This window comes from Rutilus rutilus (assembly GCF_951802725.1).
Source record: "Rutilus rutilus genome assembly, chromosome: 17".
Classification (NCBI taxonomy): Eukaryota; Metazoa; Chordata; class Actinopteri; order Cypriniformes; family Leuciscidae; genus Rutilus; species Rutilus rutilus.
This window is the reverse complement of record NC_140230.1, coordinates 3244986-3267020: the sequence shown is the minus strand read 5'-3', so window position 1 is coordinate 3267020 and position 22035 is coordinate 3244986. Positions and strand designations below refer to the sequence as shown.

General features: G+C 40.4%; 1 protein-coding gene across 1 annotated transcript in view; it reads right to left on the bottom strand.

The window, feature by feature from the left end:
- Positions 1–660: 660 nt before the first annotated feature.
- The window catches only part of grik3 (glutamate ionotropic receptor kainate type subunit 3), a 155960-nt gene continuing 134585 nt past the window's right edge, over positions 661–22035 (bottom strand). The window contains exons 13-16 of the mRNA XM_084386085.1: positions 13458–13675; positions 6346–6571; positions 5269–5519; positions 661–2280 (exon numbers count right to left, since the gene is read on the bottom strand). Of these exons, the coding sequence (XP_084242211.1) occupies positions 1846–2280; positions 5269–5519; positions 6346–6571; positions 13458–13675 (1130 nt within the window). The 3' untranslated portion in view covers positions 661–1845. The remainder of the gene's footprint in view (positions 2281–5268; positions 5520–6345; positions 6572–13457; positions 13676–22035) is intronic.

The following is a 22035-nucleotide window of genomic DNA, read 5'->3' as shown; positions in this document are numbered from 1 at the left end:
CAGATAACACATAAAGAGAAAGGTGAATACGAGCATGTTTTGAAATGAAGGTGTTGAAATATTACCCACATTATCAATGGAATCACTTTCAGCTTCTGATGATCACATGGATTTATGCATGATACTATGGATGAAAAAAAAAGATATAAAAAAATATTTAAATATTAACTTTCCATTAGGTCGATTCGACCACAAGTGAACATTTGGTAACACTTTATTTTGATGGTCCACTACATGTCAACTTACCTGACCCCTAACCTAGCAGTCTACTAATACTCTAATGACTGTTAGTTCACATGTAGTTGCAAAGTTACTTAGTAGAATGTCTGAAGTGGACTACCAAAATAAAGTGTAACCGAACATTTTGTCAGCGCTTACTAACCCTCATGTTGTTCCAAACTGGTATAATTATAATTTTCTTTCTTATATACATTTTAGCCAGAATATCTGAGCTACTCTTTTCCATGCAACAAAAGCAGGTGGTGATTTATATTTCCAAACATACATAAAAATGGCAATAAAGGCACTATAAAAGTAGTCTGTATGACTAGTACATTACACTGAGTTCTCTGAATCTACACGATAGCTAGAGTATGTGTGAGACAAGGTTTTGACATCTAATCTTGGACTACTTTTATGGTACTTTTTTTTTTTTTTTTTAAGCTCTCATCAGCTTTCATTGTATGGAAAAAAAAAGTGCAGCTTGGACATTCTGCCTAACATCGGATTTTGTGTGTCAGGGAAGACTAAATATCACAGGTTTTTGGACCTATATGTGGGTGATTTTCAGTTTGGGTAAATAAACCTGACAACAACAAGAGTGGAAGATGGAATGATACTAATAATAATAAATAAAACACCCAGATGTTTTCTGATTTAATGTTTTGATGAAGGCCACACCATCTATAAACTCTGTACTTCCACAAGTTGACATAGCAGATGCTGATGGCAAAAGCCAATATAGTCGTAGCTGAATAGATACGTGGCGAGAGACATTCTCACTCATGTACGTCTTAAAACGGTTTGCCTTCGTAAGCTCTTCATATATGGCAAGCTCTTCGTTTTGTGTTGAATCCTCTGTACGTATCATGTGAAGTGAGTATTCTTGATATGAAGGCTGTAATTCTCAGGAATAACTCATTAACAAACGTGTCACTCGCTCTCTTGTCTGTAGGGCAAGCTGCGTTTCAAGTGTCTAAATCCATTTGGACGACAGATCTTTGGCAACTCTTGTGTTTATCCGTCATTACCATTAGATCTCGCTGTGTAAAAAAAAAAAAAAAAACATCTGCCGGCAATGTATGAAGCACAAATAAATCAAAATGGCTTCAAGTCTTGCTCAAAACTGCCGTACAGAGTTGTTACTCGTTTGTCAATTCGTTTAGGTGACTCGAATGAAATCAACCCTGTTTGTTTGTGCATTTCCGTGAGCAAAGGATGTTCGTCTGCACTCTCTAAACTCGCAGTCTAAGGGTTTTCTACTAATCTAGCAGGTCACATGACTGCTGCGGTATTAAACTAAACCGTTCCTACAGTCTGACGCATACCTGTAATGTACATCGCATTCACAGAGACGTTTGTTTTGCACCCCCTACAAAAACTCTTTGAAATGAACTTGATGTGCTATAAATGATACTCTAAGAAAACTACTCCCATTCGCGTCTGTTCGTTTATTGCCATGCTCATAAAAAGCCTCGTTTCCACATTTTCACTCGGTTCCAATGAGAAACACGTTTTCGTTTGATCGGGCGGGGGAGGGAGGAGGGGTGGGGGGGCTCCTTCGAGTCTTTCGAGTGCCGTTTGTAAACATCAGACTCGGTTAGTTTGGCTAGACGTGGTTCGTTCTCACAGGAAGGATACGGATCGGCCTCCCTCTCGCAATGGCATTGTGGGATACATTGGTTTGAGGATGTGGTCACTAACTGGTTTGCTGCTACTGCCACCGTTCTGACTGGCCATGTGGTGTCGGATGTCTCTGCGGTTGATGGTGAATGCCGTGATCATCTCGGAGCCGTAGTCCCTGCTCTCCGGCACGGCTCCGGGGACGTGCCTCAGTTGGCCGTCGCCCAGGCAAGTCATGGAAACACGGGCGTCGTTGCGGTGCTGCGGCTCATGTTGTCCTGCCCTGGCAGGCGACGGGCGTTGAAGGAGTGCATGTTGATCACCGCGTCTGTCTTCAGCGTGGCTGGTGGCGGATGCTGGTGGGGTGGCTTGAGTTTCACCCGTCTCTCGCACGTGAACGACAGTCTGATCTCGTCCGTCACCGCACTGCAGAAAGACCTCTTGATGGAAAAAAAGGGACATGGTGGGGTGGGAAGGATAACAACAAAAGAGGAAGTAAGTACTTTCACGTTCATTAGCTGAGGAAGACTATTTTTGGTGCTAACTGTGGGACGGAAGCTAGGAGTAACAGAGTGTGTCAGCAAATTAAAAATATTCAAAGTCTCATGCCACCAAGGCTGCTTTTTTGTTCAGAAATACAGTTAAAACTGGAATATTCTGAACTATTATTACAATTTAAAGGGGTCCTATAATGCCCTTTTCACAAGATGTAAAATAAGTCTCTGATGTCCCCAGAGTGTGTATGTGAAGGTTTAGCTGAAAATCCCCAGATAATTTTTTTTATAGCATGTTAAAATTGTCACTTTTTGAGGGTGAGCAAAAACGCTCTGTTTTCTGTGTCCCTTTAAATGCAAATGAGCTGCTGCTCCCGGCACAGAGGGCTGAGCTTTAAGAGCTTGTGTGTGTGTGTGTTATCAGTTCTGATTACCTCACACACACACACGCACTGAACATTTAAAAAACTTTTAGCCTTTTATGTTCAAACCGGAGTCAGACAATGATGGAACGACTCGAGAAGAAGAGACAACATGTAGAAGCAACAGGACGTTTCTGAATGGTTAGTTGATGAATCATAACTATATTCTAGTCATTGATTAGCATATTCTGTCATGATAATCTATAAATCGCGTTCCCGGGGGCGGGGTGTATGCAAATTTTAGGGTTAGTGATGTCACTAACCCGTGAAGAAGCTCATTGTAGTCCCTACCAGCCGTTTGTTGTAGTCCTTAAAAAGTGATTTCTGTAAAAGTTAAAAAAATGTCAAATCATAATCAACCACCCCTTAAAATTTGGTTTTCGGCATTACTACAGTCTTCAGTGTCACGTGAACCATCAGAAATATATATGTATATATATATATATATATTTTTTTTTTGTTTAAGCCCCACACACTGTAGTTTTTCAACTGTAGTGTTTATAAAATAAAACAGATCTTAGCAAAGCAATAGTTTGATATTTGTTGCTTTTTTACGTCTTTCAGTGTTCAATGTGTTTTCTTTTTTCTAAACGAGACCAAAAATAATCCTTAAAATAACTTCCAACATGTGTGGAAAAAAACACAATGTTCCTTTTTAGTAAGGAACATAATTCATTTTGAGGAGGATGTGATAAAAATATTCTCATTTTAGAGCGTGCTTTTACACTCAAATACATGATCAAAGTGGTTTAAATGTCAACCTCCAGCACTGGCATCTTATCTGCGAGATGTGTCTACATAAAAAGTGATTTGCGATTTGCTTGCTATGCTTTTTGATGTTCGATCGGTTATTCATCTCTCCTTTCAAATAGCAGATCTATTCTGTGATGTTATCAGGTGTGAATGAAGGCTCAGCTTTAGTCAGCGTGCTGAACATCTTCATCTCAGCATGTCTAAAATCTGTTACTCTGTGCGTGTAACGGTACAAGGCCTCGCTAGGCATTCGATAGGGTCTTCTGGGTGATTGCTCTGGCGTTTTAGCAGTTGCTGGGCTAATGTGGGAGGTTTTGTAGGACACTGCGTGATGTTCAGTCCTGCGTGATTGATAGAGCATTGCAGTTTCAAGCCTGATGTCTTAACCCTCTCATCGCATTCAGGTCTGTTTTGACCCGGAAAAGGTAGATACAAATAAAAAAAAAATCCATAGTTTATATTGGTAATTCTCACATTATTTGTTCGTATAAATTTCAGATAATGATATTTTCAGATACAATTTCTCATAAATATTGATAAAAAATATATAGTTGTCTTGCATCACATTTTTTTATTTAAAGGCATTCTACATTTTTAATAATAAAAAGGTAATAAATGTAATAATAGCATGGTAAAAACACAATAATCTGTGCCGGGAGCAGCAGCTCATTTGCATTTAAAGGGACACACACAAAAACAGCGTTTTTGCTCACCCTCAAAAAGTGACAATTTTAACATGCTATAAAAAAATGCTCTGTGGGGTATTTACAGCTAAAACTTCACATACACACTCTGGGGACATCAGAGACTTTTTTTTTTATATAGTGTGAAAAGGGCATGGTAACACTACTTGAAGGGGTGTGCATAAGACTGACATGACACTGTCATAATCATGACATGACACATGTCATGAATATGAAGGAGGTTTTATGCATGTTTATGACAACTGTCATTAAGTGTCATTCGCTCAATTATGACATGTTTAATGCAAATATGACATTGTGTGAGATGTCTTTGTTATGGCAACTTGACATTACTAAGACAACACAACCTGTCATAAATATGTCATAAACATGGCATAGCAGATTAATTATCAAACTTAAAAAAAACACTTAGCTTTATGGGTTAACATTTCATTAAACGGTCATGTGGTTGGTTTTGACACTGGCTGTCATGAAGCCATTATAACATTTTAATGACAAATTCAATTTGTACCACTGTAGTTGAGGTCAAGAAAAACATTCATGACACAGTTATAATGGCCTCATGACAGCCAATGTCAAAACCAACCACCTGACAGTTTAATGAAATGTTAACCCATAAAGCTAAGTGTTTTTTTTTTTTTTAAGTTTGATAATTAATCTGCTATGTCATGTTTATGACATATTTATGACAATTTATGTTGTCTTGGTAATGTCAAGTTGTCATGACAAAGACATCTCAAACAATGTCATATTTGCATTAAAAATGTCATAATTGAGTGAATGACACTTAATGACAGTTGTCATAAACATGCATAAAACCTCCTTCATATTTATGACATCTGCCATGTCATGATTATGAAGGTGTCATGTCAGTCTTATGCACACCCCTTCAAGTAAAGTGTTACCCAAATTTTTTTTATGACGGACAAAACGTGACGTGAGGTCGTATTTATTTTTTAACGTGCGAAGATTTCTGACTCGGTGTGCAAGTTATCATTTTCTTTCCTCTTTATTAGTCAATGACATATAGTTTCCACTTCCAGTCCATCTCACCTGTTCGCGCTCTGAAGTTTTCCTCAGTTTGTAGATGAACTCTCCTATCGCCACGAACACGGACAGCACCAGCCCAGATGCCAACACGATGAAGATGCCGCCCAGATTCTGGATGCCCATGGGACCCGTCTCATAGCGCTCGTCCTCCAGACAGTTGCTGTCGCTCCACCACTTCTCCTTCAGCATGTGCATACGGCCATCTTCCAGGATACCCAGGATAGCGATCGTGATTTTATCCCTGTACGGCGAGCCTGGAATAAAGTCATTCATAAATCAAAATCTTCATTGGAATATCAAGTACTGAGAAAACTGCAATTAAACAAAAATGCTTTAACATTCTGACACCAACTCCATGCTTGAAAGGAGAGGCGTTTCATACACACACACACACACACACACACACACACACACACACACACACACACACACACACACACACACACACACACACACACACACACTGTGTAACCCACTCTATTTCACGCTCAGTTTTTAATGAATGCTGTGTAAAGTTCCAGTCACACTAGGCTTTAGGCATGTAAAATTACTTCAACACTGCAAACTATGCAGCTTTTAAGTCTTATGAGGTCAGTATGTGATATTTACATCATCTTTTGATCAAATGTCTTGCTTTTGGTGGTCAGATCCACCAAACTTCAATTTTTATTCACATTCATATCAATGAAGGTGAATAGAACTTCACTTAAACAATGTGAAAGACATGAAAACAATCCAGTCATTTATAACAAACTTGAATGAAGTTCAATCCTGAAATAAAATTTCATTAGGTTCAGAAACAGAAGGATATCCCTTAGAGGTTTTGTCAGATTTAGCTCACTTCTGGGTTCAAATTTGTCCCCAAAATATGTCTATAGGTATATTTCTCCTTAAATATAAATCAAACTACACAAAGTAATTCTTCCACCAAAAGATATATTCCTAATCGTGTGGGCTAGAGAGGAGAATGTACGGTCAAAGGTCAGCATACATTAGCATACAACCGCTTATCTTGTGGCTCATCCGCTTTCAGTTTGTGTAGCAACGGTTAAACAGTTCGTGTAGTACCGGTGGCTTTACCTTTCGGGGTGCCGATGCCGTAACCTTTACTGTCGATGATGCCGCCGACCTGCGTGAGGTTGCAGTTTCTGCGGGTCACGTACTCAATGGTGGCCGACTCCATAAGCAGAGCGTAGTCGGACTTTAACACTCTCTGAATCCCGTCTTCAATGGACTTGACGAACGATGTGCTCTGTCTGCTACTCATGAAAGCCCACATCTTCTCAAATGTAGACACTTTGGATTTCTGAAAGAGAGAAGCATAATTTTTTCAGTAATCTAAAGTAGCACGTGTTTGCATTTTTGGAAATCACTCTGGTTTGCTGGTCCGTACAATATACTGTATATTCACACAACACTAGTGTCTTCAGTAGTGATGCTTATAGCTGAATTGAACATTTCATAATTGGATCAGCTTTTACACAGTTATTAACTCAACTGAATCAACACTGAACTGATTTGAGCTGAATAATTACACTATTGAACTGCTTTAACGCAAACATTTAATTTGTCTCATAATTGTTTGATGAAGTTTGCACTGATTTGTCACTGTGAAGCTGCTTTGAATCAAATCTGTTTTGTATAATGCACAATTCTGACTTTTTTTCTTTCAATTCGGACTTTATAACACAAATGCGAGGTTATATGATGCAATTCTGACTTTATATCACACAATTCACAGTTACCTTTTAATTGTTTTATTAATATTCTAATATTGTGCAAAAAAAAAAAAGTATTTTGTTATTGATAATTTGCTAGTTAATAGAATACAATTTGCTATTTGTTTACTGTAAACTGCTGAAAATGTTATGTATAAGTATGTTTTTGGAGTTGATGTTGATGAATATAGTGTGGTGTGACAGCAGTTTAAGATCCAGGCTAATATCTGAAAGGATGACGCTACACAACGAGAGATTCATGAGCTTCCACCTTCATGCCCTTGATTAAGACATTTAACCTCAGTATACTCCAGGGGGACTGAACTTTTAATACATGTGTTGCTTTGGATAAAAATGCTTGCTGATCAAGCAGAAACAATCAGCCCTGTGCTTATTTTGTGCAAAATAACCAACGCTTGCAAAACTGAATCTGCATGCTAATTTGAATACAAAACGTATACAATTGCATACTATATCATTTCATAAGAATAACCGAAATGTTTTTATTCAACATCCCTATGCAACACGCTTCTTTTGTATGAAATGACAAATTTACACAATTGCCATGTGACTATGTGTTTTGCTGCAACCACATATAGTAGAACAGAAACTGTTGTAGGTCCAGTTGACAGCAGGAGATTTTCCTCGTCCTGAGTCTCGTCTCCATTACAGTGACACTCTCCAGCTTCACACTACGGTGTGCTGGTGTTGACGCTCTTCTCTTAACCTTGAGCACCTGTTATTGTTCCTCCCCCTTCAAACGCTATTTTCCCTGGTGTCTCTCAATATAATTGAAAGTGGCTGGGAATTGGCTTCAACGTTGGACTGCACAAGAATGAATAAGCGACTGGAGTGATACAGCTGACACTTCCTAGATTAAACAGTCACTGTGTACACTGGATTATGGCAGTTATTATCCTGCTTTCACCACAGCTGTGCTCGTTTTACTGTACATGAAAGCTAGCCTACTACCTGCTGGATCCTTTTCATTAGAAACTGTCAATAATATTTTAGAAAATAATATGTGAAGCAGTATGCAAAAATAAGTTTTCCAAACAACATTATGCTGCATGGTTATTTTGCATTATTTAGTAAGTTTGTGTAAACATTTACATTTTGGTGATTGGTTAAATATTAAGTCTAGAAAATGTGTTGGAAAACTGTTTGGTTCATTTCTTTACACTGGTCAAGTCGAGCACGTTGCATTGTGGGATTCGAGGTTGCAAAAGAGGCTCATTGGAAATATGTGACTCTGCCTACATTTCTAAAAATATGTTGGTCCAGGTACATTTCACTGCACTTTTCATGGTGCAGGTACACTAGAGGAGTTATAAATAGCCACGTTTCCATTACAGATTTGCGCTAAACTTTTGCGATATTTTCGATAAAAAACTATTGCGAAATGGCGGCGTTTCCATTAACCGATGTTATGTGACTAAAACTTCTTCCTTTCAAGAGAAGTCATTCCAAAAATCATGGTGATGGTGAGATTAGATGAGCGATTGAGCCAGTTTACTACATTAGAAAAGGCAAATATATGAAGCTGATTATGTGATACAAATGTCAAAATGTATTAGTTTACAAATCATGGACTATGGTAAAAGTGTTTTGAGGTCAACACATAGTAAAGTGTAAAAAAAAAAAAAAAAAACAGCCTTTCATTATTGATAATTTGCCCCTGTATTCATAATTTTTGTGAAACAGAACAGTAGTGTTCATTTCAGCTTAAACCTCCCATGGAATGTGTGTATAGGTATAGTTCCCTATCAGTTGGTCACTCTTGATGTTAGTCGTGACCGACGAATAGGAATCTCGCTAGAGTGAAACTAAACGAGCCAATGCACATTGACGTACAATCATTTGCATCAGCTGTTCAGCCACGCAGCGCGGGTATATAATTAGCAACAGGTGCTATTGCACTTCAGCTTTTTGCTTCGGAGCCGAGCGTTTCTATGCTGTTCACTTCAGTGAAGCTGTTTATATTAAACGAGCAAGCTCTCCAGGAGGATCTCTCATGTCTGTTGTGGGCCATACAGCGTGGCAGTGGGGTCGACTTCTTTCTCTCTCTCTCATTCTGTCTTTTTGTGTTTGTGTTGTTTGTAAACTGAGCAAAACAAAAATCTGTTCTTACAGCTGGTACAGTGTGCCAAGAGCGCTGAAAGGGCGATCTTAAGGCTGGTATGATCGCCGCGAGAGAGAGACAGCGCACGACAGGCTGCTCACTTCCCTGTCTGTGTTCGCTGCGACCGTTCCCCTGCGTGCTTCAGCAACAAGGAAAGCAGTCTCCTGAAAGAGCTTGCACGGGTAGAGAGTGTCTTTTTAAAGATGTCACTCTACCTGTGTGTTTCTGGATGCAGTCGATACCTGGGATTGTGGGATGGTCATGAACGCTGCGTCGTGTGTCTGGGCATTGAACATACTGATGCAGCGTTCGTGGATGAGTCATGTAGCCATTGTGGGAAGATGACTATCTTGAAGCTACAGTCGAGGCTCTCGTTCCTGCAAAGGGCTCTCGTTCCCGCAATCTAATCCTCGACAAAGGGTTACTTCAGGCAGTGGTGCAGGTGACGACGCGATAGAGCCGGTCCCTCCAGCCAATATGAGGTCAGGGTACTACAGTCCCTACTTCACTGTGCCCAAGAAAAGCAGTGGGCAGAAGTGCCCTTGGAACAGGTGTCCAGGCATGCTGTGGTGTTCACAGATGCCTCTGCCACCGGCTGAGGTGCCACATACAACGGACATGCAGTGTCAGGAGTGTGGATGGGCCCCCAACTGCATTGGCACATCAACTGCCTCGAGTTGCTAGTAGTATGTCTCTCTCTGAGCCTCTTAAAAAGGCTGCTACAGGGCAGGGACGTGCTGGTCTATACGGACAACACAGCGACCGTTGCGTACATCAACCGACAAGGTGGTCTACGCTCCCGTCGCATGTCGCAACTTGCCTGCCATCTCCTCCTCTGGAGTCAGAAGCATCTGAGGTCGTTTTGCGCCATGTATGTCCCTGGTGTGCTCAACCGTGTGGCCCACTAGCTATCACGAGCTGTGCTCCCAGGAGAATGGTGACTCCACCCCCAGGTGGTTCAGCTGATCTGGAGAGAGTTTGGGGAGGCTCAGGTAGACCTGTTTGCCTCCTCAGAGACCTCCCACTGCCAGCTGTTTTACTCCCTGACCGAGGGAATACTCGGCACAAACGCACTCTCACACAGCTGGCCCCGGGGCCTCCGCAAATATGCGTTTCCCCCAGTGAGCCTGCTTGCCCAGACCCTGTGCAAAATCAGGGAGGACAAGGAGCAGGTCCTTCTAGTGGCTCCCTATTGGCCCACCCGGACTTGGTTCCCAGAACTCATGCTCCTCGTAACAGTCCCTCCCTGGCCCTTTCCTCTGTGGAAGGACCTTCTTAGGAAGGACCTTCTGACTCAGAGACGTGGCACCCTGTGGCGGAGGTTCTAGGTGACTTACCCCCAGAGATACTTAACACCATCACTTCAGCATGGGCGTAAGCCTTGAAGTGGAACCTATTTGTCGAGTGGTGTTCTTCTCGTCAAGAGGACCCTCGAAGATGTTCGATAGGGTCCATGCTTTCCTTCTTGCAGCAAGGGTTGGAGCGAAGGCTGTCTCCCTCCACCCTCAAAGTACATGCTGCCGCTATTTCAGCTTATCACAACCATATAGATGGCAAAACAGTAGGATTAGGGGGGCAAGACGGTTAAACCCTCCTCGACCCCCCTCCATACCCTCTTGGGACCTTTCCCTGGTGCTTCGAGCACTCCAGGATGCTCCCTTTGAGCCTTTGCAGTCAGCAGACTTAAAGCTTCTCTCCACGAACACTTTGCTGCTGGTTGCACTGGCCTCTATCAAGAGGTTAGGGGACCTGCAGGCATTTTCGGTCGGCGAATCGTGCCTAGAGTCTGGGCCGGGTGACAACCATGTTGTACTGAGACCCCGGCCTGGCTATGTGCCCAAGATTCCAATCTCAGGACCTTAGACCAGCTCTTTGTCTGTTATGAAGGCCAGCAGAAGGGAAATGCTGTCTCCAAGCAGAGGATGGTCCACTGGATTGTGGATGCCATCGCCTTGGCTTACCAAGCACAAGACGTGCCCTGCCCGCTCAGGTTGCATGCTCACTCCACGAGAGGTGTTGCATCCTCCTGGGCACTGGCACGTGGCTCCTCGCTAACAGATACCTGTAGAGCTGCGGGCTGGGCGACACCTAACACGTTCGCTAGATATTATAGTCTACGTGTAGAGCCGGTCTCCTCCTGTGTTCTCACCCTAAACGGATAGAAGCACTGAGAGGCCCGGCTCTGTCGGCTTGCTGCGCTCTACTGTGCACCATTATTGCTCCAGAGTGAAAAACCTGTTGAGTCCTCCAACACCCTCGGCCCGGACGCCTCGGATCGTCTGGTGCCAGTACTTTATCCGTTGAATCCTTGAGAACCGGGTCTTGGCTGGGTCCCATATGTGTATTTCTTCCACGGCTGCTCCTAAACGGAAGCCCGTGTCTTTCCCTTGGGCTAAGTCACCCAGTATTCATATGCAGTACAACCTTCGGGTTAGTCCATATGTATATCTCCACATAACTCCTTCGGGGAAGAATGTGGGTTCCACAGCGTTCTCCTTTCTAACAGAATGGGCACGCTTTCCCACTGTTATCTAATAATTTCACTGTATGGGTTATCACGGAACAACAGTGACAGATACACTCTGTGTAAGCCCTCTCCTATCATCCTTCCAGGCAAGAAGGGGCAAGAGGCTCACACAGGGCGCTGGATGTGGTCAGCAGCTGTGGCGCTTTGGTAGGGATTCCTATTTGTCGGCCACTACGTACGTGGAGAGTGACCGACTGACAGGTAAAGTCTCGGTTACGTATGGTAACCCTCGTTCCCTGAAGGAGGGAACGGAGACGTACGTCCCGTCGCCACATCTGCTACGACCCGCCGGGGCAGCCAGCTAATCGGCTCGGCTCCTCAGCAAAAAACTGAAGTGCAATCGCACCAGCTGCTCATACCCGCGCTGTGTGGCTGAACAGCTGATGCAAATGATTGCACGCCAATCTGCATTGGCTTGTTAAGTTTCACTCTAAGTAGATTGGCCTCTCTAGCGAGATTCCTATTCGTCGGACACAACATACGCCTCTGTGCCCTCCTTCAGGGAACGAGGGTCGCCATACGTAACCGAGACGCTTTGCAGTTTGGCAGAAATGTAGGCAAAGCCATGCATTTCAAATGAGCCGTGGTTGGGTTTTCTACATAGTGAGCTCATGAAACATACTAGTGGATTTAGAAGTAGAACCAATTGTGTGTGTGTGTGTGTGTGTGTGTGTGTGTGTGTGTGTGTGTGTGTGTGAGTGTGTGTGTGTGTGTGTGTGTGTAGTTTGCGGTCTCAAGATAATGAAACTTTAACATCACGATTAGCACTCGGTTTAAATGGCATTTCATGGTTTTTTAAAGGAGGTCACGTAAGAAACCGTAGCTAATCATGGATAATTGTTGGCTCAATTCCATGAAACATTTAAAGTGACCCAAGAAAATGAACAAGTGTGAGCGCTCTTTGATTACTCTTGATAAAATGTTAAATTAACATTTGTCGTTCCAGGTCTGCTCGCTGAAATAATACCACAGCTGAAGTTTTAGAAAACAAGCAGAACTGAAGGTGTTCAGGCAGCGACAGCTTGCTATTTTAATTGCAAACACCTGTTTTTGTAATCTACATTCTAATGCTGAAATCATAAACTCCAGGAGACAAAAAGGACACATAATCAAAGGAACTTTGTACACTAAATGTCAAAGCAAGGCTTTGGAAGTGTAAAAATAGTATTGATAGAAATTTAAGATGGCAATTTTGAACTCAAACATAAATCAAAACAAAAAATGCTAATGTATGTTTTGGAACACGGATATTTAAAGAAATCGAAAATATTACGACATCATCAGAAACCATGAAAGCAGCCTATATTTTGATAGAATGTATGAATATGCAATCACTGGTTTAAAGACGGCTTGATTTTGTGTCACTGAGAAACCTGATATATTTTTATATATTCTTCTATGCTCGGCACTGCAGCATCTGAGAGCCAAAACTCAAAGCTGTGAAAAAGTAAAACCCTGCAGGCAAAAGTTTAAACTTTTGGAATAATAATAAATAAAAAATCATTATGAAGGAACACTTCAAACATGAGAAGTGACAGCACAGGAGAATTTGCTTTTACAGTGGGAATTAAGATCTAACTGGAAAAGCTTAAAAAATGCTTTTGTGAAATTGTATTGATTTTCTCTCTCTCTTTCTCTCTCTCTCTCTCTCTCTCTCGCTCAAGAATAGAAAAGTTCTTCCTTTTTTTGAAAAGTTAGCTGAAGCTGTCTTTCAAACACATCTTCTGTTAACATTCAGCAGTGGTTCTCAACAAAAAGCTTCATGGAATAAACAGCATGTCTTGTCATTGGTAAACGTCCACATGATCGTTTCAGAGGGTTGTACCTTGAAGAAGGACATGGTGGCTCCATCTTTGAGGACGCCGAACTCTATTTTGGTCTGTTTGGCCAGATCATCGGCTGAGTCTACAGGCGAGTCCATCCTCTCCACGGTGAGGAACGCTGCCAGGTTTGCTGTGTAGGAGGAGATGATGATGAGGGTGAAGAACCACCAGATTCCTCCGATGATTCGAGTCGAGAGAGCTTTAGGCATCAGTTCTGAACCTGAACACAAATTGAATGCATCATCAACTGATTACATAAAAATACATCAAGTTTTTTGGTTACATTTTATGCTAATATATGTTTATAAAAATAGGGAATGTGGATCAAATGTGTCAAAGGTCCTTTACACACTGTACATTCCATGTAGTCTCTCACTTAATGAGGTGATAAAGGCTTTTTTTTCTTTTTTTTTTTTGAGAAATGAATACCTTGCAATGATGCACTAAATTGATCAAAAGTTAAAGTAAAGGATTTTGCTGTTGCAAAAAAAATGGTTTCCAGAATTTATCAGAATTTAAAGCAGCATAACTGTTTCAAATCATCATATTAGAATGATTTCTGAAGGATCATGTGAAACTGAAGACTGGAGTAATGATGCTGAAGATTCAGCTCTGATCAGAGGAATAAATTACACTTTACTATATATTCACATAGAAAACAGTTATTTTACATTGTAGTAATATTTCACAATATGAATCTGTTTTTACAGTTTTGGTGAGCATAAGAGACTAATTTAAAGTGCCCCTAATATGCTATTTCAAAGTTTCCTAATGCTGTTTTGGAGTCTCCTACAACAGGTTTACATGCATCAAAGGTCAAAAAACTGTCTCATTTTCTCATAATATACATTTGCACATCATCACATTTTCAGTGATTCTCAAACGACTCGTCAGATGAATCAATCTCTCTAAACCCCTCCTTTCTGCAAGCTACTCTGCTCTGATTGGCCAGACAGCTCAGTCTGTTGTGACTGGTTTACTGCGTTTTGGCACGCGTGTCGCGTGGAGTGTTGCCAACTTAGCGCTTTTGTCGCTATATTTAGCGAGTATTCAGACCCCTCTAGCGACACATTTTCAAAAAAGCAACTAGTGACAAATCTAACGACTTTTTCTGGTGTTATTGGAACTTTTGGAGACTCTCTGACGTGAAAGCATATATCGTTCTTACTCTTCTCAACAAGCAGCGGGTGCTGCCGTGGGCCCGACCCCCGGTCCCAAAGCACTCACAGGGGTCCAGACCTCGCGCATGAGATGTTCACCCCTCCGCGTCCAGACTGAAGCCGCCGCTGGCTGATACCGCCCTGGCTTACATTCAGCACGGGATGTAAAATGTAAAATGTTCTTTGTCTAAAATAATTAAATCACTGCACAAAAAATAAATCGCTGCATTTTTGTTGACTCACACAGCCTCAGTCACTTATTCTCGTGCACTGTGTGTGTGCCTCTCTGTGACATAAGCTAAACTAGCTGGCTAGCTCATCATGACTCAGTCTAAACTCAAAAATACAGAAAGGAGTGGGAATCAAACCCTGAATTCAAAGGCTGGTTAAAGCTGTTTATTGGAGATAATACACCGGCATTCTGTCTGTATTGTAAGGCTGATTTCCTCGCCAAACTTAGCGATGTAAAAAAACACAAGACAATTCAAAAACACACTCAAAAGGCAAAGCCTTATGATAGTTCCACCCAAAAAGCCATTTATGCTGTAAAAAATGTACTCTGCTAAAGATGCTGAGGCCACCATGGCATGGCATGCTGGCGTGTGATCACATTGGAGAAGCATGTAGAGCTGCTTTCTTAGACTCCACTGCTGCTACCCATTTCAAAATGCACAGGACAAAGTGCACAGACATGATTAATGGTGTTCTAGCACCATACTTTCTGAAAAAGTTGGTCGCAGATGTGGGTGACCAGCGTTTCAGCCTCCTCCTCGATGAGTCCATGGATGTAAGTGTCTCTAAATACCTGGGGGTGGTGATAAGGTACTTTAGTGACACCAAGCAGACAATTGTCTCAACATTTCCGGGGCTTGTTGAAGTGGAGGGAGGAGATGCCAGATCTATAGCCTGTGCTGTTGTGGCTTTCCTTGAGAAGTGTGGTCTTAAAAAAGAGAAACTCCTGGAGATAGGGACCGGCAATGCCTCTGTTATGACGGTGGATTAACAATGGGGTCCATAAAGTGCTGAAGGAAGAGTATGGCCTCAAAGATCTGGTTCTTATTCGCTGTGTGTGTCACTCTCTGCAGCTTGCTGTAAGTCATGCTTCCAATGACACCACTTTCAACACACTCAAATGCAGTTTAGTGTGATAGTGTAGAGCAAGTGAAACAGCGCTGCGTTACCTCACAAGTTTCATTCGTCTAATAAACTGACCTGTGAGTATTTTTCAGCACTTGCGGGTAAGTTAGTTTGGTAGAATGAAATGTCCTCATTCCTTTACCAAACCAAACCAAACTTAAAATAAATAAATAAGTAACTCCGCCAGAGTGTCTCTTTTGGGTCACTTTTGCCAGTCCCAAGCCAAGCAATATGCTAATGTTTCGTCTTGACATCACAACGAAACAGCTTATGACTCGTTTGGAAAACTATTCATTTCATTGACTCAGAGTCGATTCTTACTTTTGAACAGATTTAAGACTCTGCAGGATGTTTTCATTCACTTAGAGCCGTGTTACACACTACATGAAAGGTCATTTTCAAAAATCCATAATAGAGGCCCTTTAAAAGAAAAAAAAATAATCTTATCAACCCCAAAATGTGGACCAGTACTGAGTAATTCTATTTTTCTATTAAAAAAATCTCTATACAATGATAAAAGATTTAGAAAAATACTGTTCAGAATGGTACTACAATATACTATATTTTCTTTTCTTTTCTTGGACAAACCTTTATCCCTCTAAACTATCAGTGCATTCTGCAGCTCATCTCAAATACACAGAGACTCAAACCAAACAAACACAGAAATGATGGACAAACAGAGAGTTCCTTCAGGACGGGAGCCAGTGAACAGTGCAATTAGAAGCTGGAAAACTGCAAACACACACACACAATCACACGTATGCACGCACACACGCACACATGTGCACACACACACACACACACACACACCCACACACAGACACACACACATTATCTTACATCTATGTTTCTGAGGAGTGGACAAAATGTCCTCACTTTACTCTGATGATCTAAAACTCAAACCGGTCCTCATAAAGATAGTTGTACAAGTACACACACACACACACACACACACAGTTCACCTTCACTAAGCTCTGTTTTGGCTAAAATACAAATTTAGTTGACAAGCTTTTTTTATTTTTTTTATTATTATTTAAATAAAATCATTTTGCTTCAACACACAGAATCAAATCGGCTCTAGTGGGTCTTGGCTTTGTGGCCTTGCTTTTTCAGATGTTCCTTTATCATGTTTCAGCGTGCACGCTATTAAAGAAATGCTGATGTCACGGCAAACAACCAGCTGACAGATTCCCCAGCATTACGCTGAAGCTCAACATCTGCTTATCGCTGTGTAAAAGTAGCGAAGGCAAAGTTGCTAAACTGCGTTGGTCTGTGGGCTATTCTCCACGGGTTTGCTTCAGAGTCATATTAATTATGATGACCTGCTTTTCCCTGTCCTGCTATTTCCTTCGCAAGCACTGAAACACATCGGGCCGGTCGAACTCAAAGCAGTTCCCGATGAGAATAATTACCTGCACTTAACATTCCCACCTTCTCCCGGAGAAGAGGAAAGTCACCGAGCGGCTCAGCGCCAGAGGCTGTGTTCAGTATTCAGCCTGATACTCCCACTCTTCACTAAAGCAATAATGTTTTAAACACCAGCATGGAGAAGAAATAAAGATATGTGCACGATTAGGAGAACTGAGCAAACTGATAAAGCACAGCAGTCTCCAAATGAACATTTGTGCAGCCAGTCAGTGGTAAACAGAAACAGAGAAAGAAAGAAGGCTGGCCGCTTAAAGCTTGTTCAGCTGGTCATCCGTAACTAGCCCAACGCTTTCCGCAGGGTTTGGGACTTGCAAAAACAGACCATTTTTCATGTAATAATCTGCATTTTGCACAATGAAACATCCGTTTTTGTTGAGACATGAAAAATGCCTTTGTGCTTTCCTCAGTTGAGCTGAGCCGCTGTGCGCTAGCGTGAAGGAGCTTCCCGTCGACAGGAGCTGATGTTAGACGGAAATGACAACGAAGAAGAGAATTAAGACAAACACTGTCTGGCATTTTCTGACATGTGGAAACATTTATTTTGTATGCATGCCAATTGTTTAGTGTCTGGTTTTATTTGTTCTCATTTTTTATCAGTTGTTTCTGCTGTCTTATTCTAGATACAATAATACTGGGTTTCCTTTTATCCTTCCCAGATGATTATTTTATTGATGTTAATTTGCATTTCATTATGAAGCGACTTTGTCTCAACTGTTTTCCTAAAAAAAAAGAATAAATAGACCACTGACAGACCACATAGATAACAAAACCACCTTAGGATAGTTTCAGATGTCTTGAGTTTAATTAGTAAGTCTCTATTTTCTTTTCATTTAATCTCATTGCTGTCTAGAAGACACAGTTTTATGAAAAGAAAAGAAAAAATAGGATAAATATTAAGAAAGATGGGAAGAATCAGCACTGTGTTTCTTACATGTGAAATATTAAATACTGAATTCGTAAAAAATAAATGTGTTTTATGTTATGTTGTAGAGAAATTGATTTAAAATACATTTATTTCATACTAAGCATACTACAGATCCATTAACATATTTACTAACTTAACGCTTGAGACTGATATAAATATTATAATTAATCTATATTTGGACTGCTTCTTTATTGCACATTTCTTAATATGAAGCCTATATGTGTTTTAACATCACTACTAGTAAGGATAGTATGATCTCTGTATAATATCACTCTGTAAGTGTAAGATATTTAAAGTGTACTTAAAGTAAACTTGTGCACGGGGGTTTGCTCAGGTTGCCCGGGCAACTGCCCATATGCCCTTCTCGACTCACGTTGCCCTTCCGAGGGAATTTTTTTAAATAAATCGTACAATGGATGCAGAATTTCACGTAGGCCTAGATTAAAAAAAAATATATATAAAAAAAATCGCAAAGCCTCATTCACTTCCATTCGGCCACCGAAAGTGAAAGTCAGTCGGGGAAGGGCAAACTCTGTTTACGTGGCTGCAGCGCTGCACGCGACTGGTGTAGCAGTCGATTCTGTTCCCTACCAGAATTCCTGTTCCCTTTACGCAATCATACTACAAATCATGCGTAGTTGCCCAGTTACCATACGTACCATCAGAATACGAGCACAGCCCGAATTTTGGTTGTAGTTCCACCAGAGTTCCACTGGGGGCGATCGCCCATGAGTGCAAAATGAATGGGAGTCTATGGAGCTAGACGGCTACATGTGTCTCTTTCACCCGATTGCCGTTGAGAAATCTCAGATTTGATTGTAGGTTTTGCAAGTTCAACATGGGTTATCCCATACACAAAAGAATTATATTTGAAATATATTTTCTGGATATGTTTTGGAATATATGCAAATATTTGAAATTGGCCCAATAAATATATTTCATACTTATATTTATATTTCAGAATATATTTCAATGTATTTGGAATATATGCCACATAATATTTTTGACACTTTTGGGGACCCGTACAGAAAAAAATACATTGAAATATATTCTGAAATATAACAAAAATATATGAAATATAAGTATGAAATATATTTATTGGGCCAATTTCAAATATGTGCATATATTCCAAAACATATCCAGAAAATATATTTCTTTTGTGTATGGGATAGGTCAAAAGTTGAATGAACGAGTACTTATGTCCTTTCGATTTCTTACAGGTTGAGTTGTTGTTGCCCATAACACGCTAGCATTCTGCTAATGAACGCTGATTGGTCAGTGAAGGACTGATTACGGCCAGAGATACCGCTTGATGGCATCGTGGCATCCGAAGCGGGACCAGAAACAAACAAAACAAAAACTCATCTAGCACGTGTGTTTACCTGTGTCTGCTGTGTTGTCGATGCCTCGAGAGAAAAGAAAGTGCAGAGCGCGAAAGCACCAAAGTGACTGAAGGATTGCCGTAAAGCAGTATCTCTGGTCGTACGATGTGTATGACGTCAGTGACACTTTAAAAGACTTTTTAAAAGCAACTGCCCCTCAAAATTCCTGTGCACGTTCCTGATACCAACAGTACAATTACAGGTCATTTATATTAAGTTGGCTACATATATATGGAAATGTATTTGCAGTATACTTTGCATACAATACATGTATTTCAAGTACATTTTGGTATATTTGGTTTTTCGTAACACATTAGTTTAGGGTCCAACTCTCACTATTAACTAGTTGCATATTAGCATGCATTTTACTAGGATAGTAGCTGTTTTTATTAGTACTTATAAAGCACATATTAATGCCTTATTCGTCATGACCATATTCTACATCCCTTTACAATACCTAAACTTAACAACTACCTTACTGACTATTAATAAGCAGTAATTAGGAGTTTATTGAGGCAAAAGTCATAGATAATAGTTATATAATAGTGAGAATTAGACCCTAAACTAAAGTGTGATCTTGTTTTTCACTAGCTGTGCTGGATAGCTGGATGCAATAAAACTGAACTTCTTTTTAACACCATTAATACTAGTTGATGCTTTAACAGTTTTTAGACTCTAAATTGCTGCTAAAGTGTAAATCATCAATCATTCATGCAACCCTAGTGAGTAAACAAACACACACGGTACGTCACATGACTTTGAGAGTCAAGAGAGAACTTCTATTGGCTCCAGACAACCAATACATGAAGTGTGTGTGTTTCAAACCGACAGGTATCGCATGCATATCTTATCAGTGGAGATTTCATGCGTAACGAAAAGTGCAGCAGATTTGCACTCCCCGAGAGTAAAGAATCGCCGTGGGCACAGGAAGAGTCTTTTCTATTTGCCTCCTTACATGAGGTAAAACATTTCATTACTCCCTGGCATGTTTTATTATGCCGTTTGGTTTTGAGGGTATCATTTGCTAATGTGTGCCTGTGAGGGGTGTGGAAACAGCTTCAACCCCTGCGTGTCTTTAATAGCTTCCTCCATCTAATTCTGTGAGGTGGCGCTCAGCACAGTGCAAAACACAATATTTAAAATGGCATTAAGGGAGATAATATTTGAGAGAGAGAGAGTGTCATTCCCCTTGGTGTTGTGTTGAGATCAAATCTCAGATTAGCACTTCTTATTCAAAAGTGGTTCCATTAAAAGACTAAAATACTGAATCCACATGATTTTGGTTTCATTAGCGATTCTTGTAAGTTTGCCGTCTCCATGTATATCCAACAGCGAACTGAAATACTTTGACTGAGTTTCAGTCTTAACTGAACGTGATGAGACAGGAAAACTCAAAGTAATGCAATTAAAGACCATACATAGGTTTGATTATGCTTGTGTCAAATAAATATATAACACATAAATAGAACAAATAAGAAAGAGAAACATGAGAAGATAAATATCTTAAATACCCTTGATAGTAAATATGTACAGTTATTTTCATCTTCATTAGTGTCCAAAAGTGATGTCACGAGGGCATATTTGTTATCAATGACCCTACAAGTATGATTTAACTATCAAAATATGAGGAACATTTTATATTTTTAAAATATTTCAAATATGAGGAAAGAACAAAATAGTAAACTTGGTTTAGGTATTTATCTGACAACAATATTTGGCAAAAAAAGAAGGCAAATCTCAGTTACAGGTTTTGTTTTACTATGCAAAAAAAAAAAAAAAAAGCATAGAAAAAAAAAAGCTGACAGGAAAAAACAACATAATCAGTAATTAATGTTTGGTTCTCTCTTGTTTTTGTATGCATTCATAATTTCTTTGTATGACAGCTTGGACACAAATTATGCCACACAATTTGATTGGATTATTATCAAAAATAAAACAATTGACTCCAAGCACAACTACACACTATGCTTACACAATCTTTAACAAAAGTTTATTCATATTTAAATAAAGGGTGAAGATGTCAATTTTCCTAGGTCAGACATCGCTTTTGGCCAATACTGTATGTGACCCAATGGCTTAAAAATTGTCAAAATATCTATTTAGTTCCCCAGTATTAAGTATCCTGGTTATTTACTCTCTCTTATTCAAGTACAGAAAGACTGTAAGTCTGTGATTGTAATTAAAAATATGTTTATTCATCTTCTTTTATGGTCTCCAAGCATAGACACTGTTGAACTACATGAAGCCCCAACTCCTGGAAGATTTTCTGCTGGTTGCAAGCAACAACAAATCTTAAAATTGCGAACAAATATGAATGATTCTTGAGACTCTGTTGATTCTATTAATGAATCAGATTCAATCAAGGTTTGAATCAGTCTAAAGATTCACTCACTGAATCTGCAGAAGCAGTACTTCACTGATTTGCTGATCTGGGGTGTGTTTCTCGTACAACGCCGTAACTCGCTGCTTCACTACCATAGTACAACGCATCGTTGAAGAAATCAACTAGCTAGTCACGACTGTTTCCCCAAACCGTATTGTTGCAAAT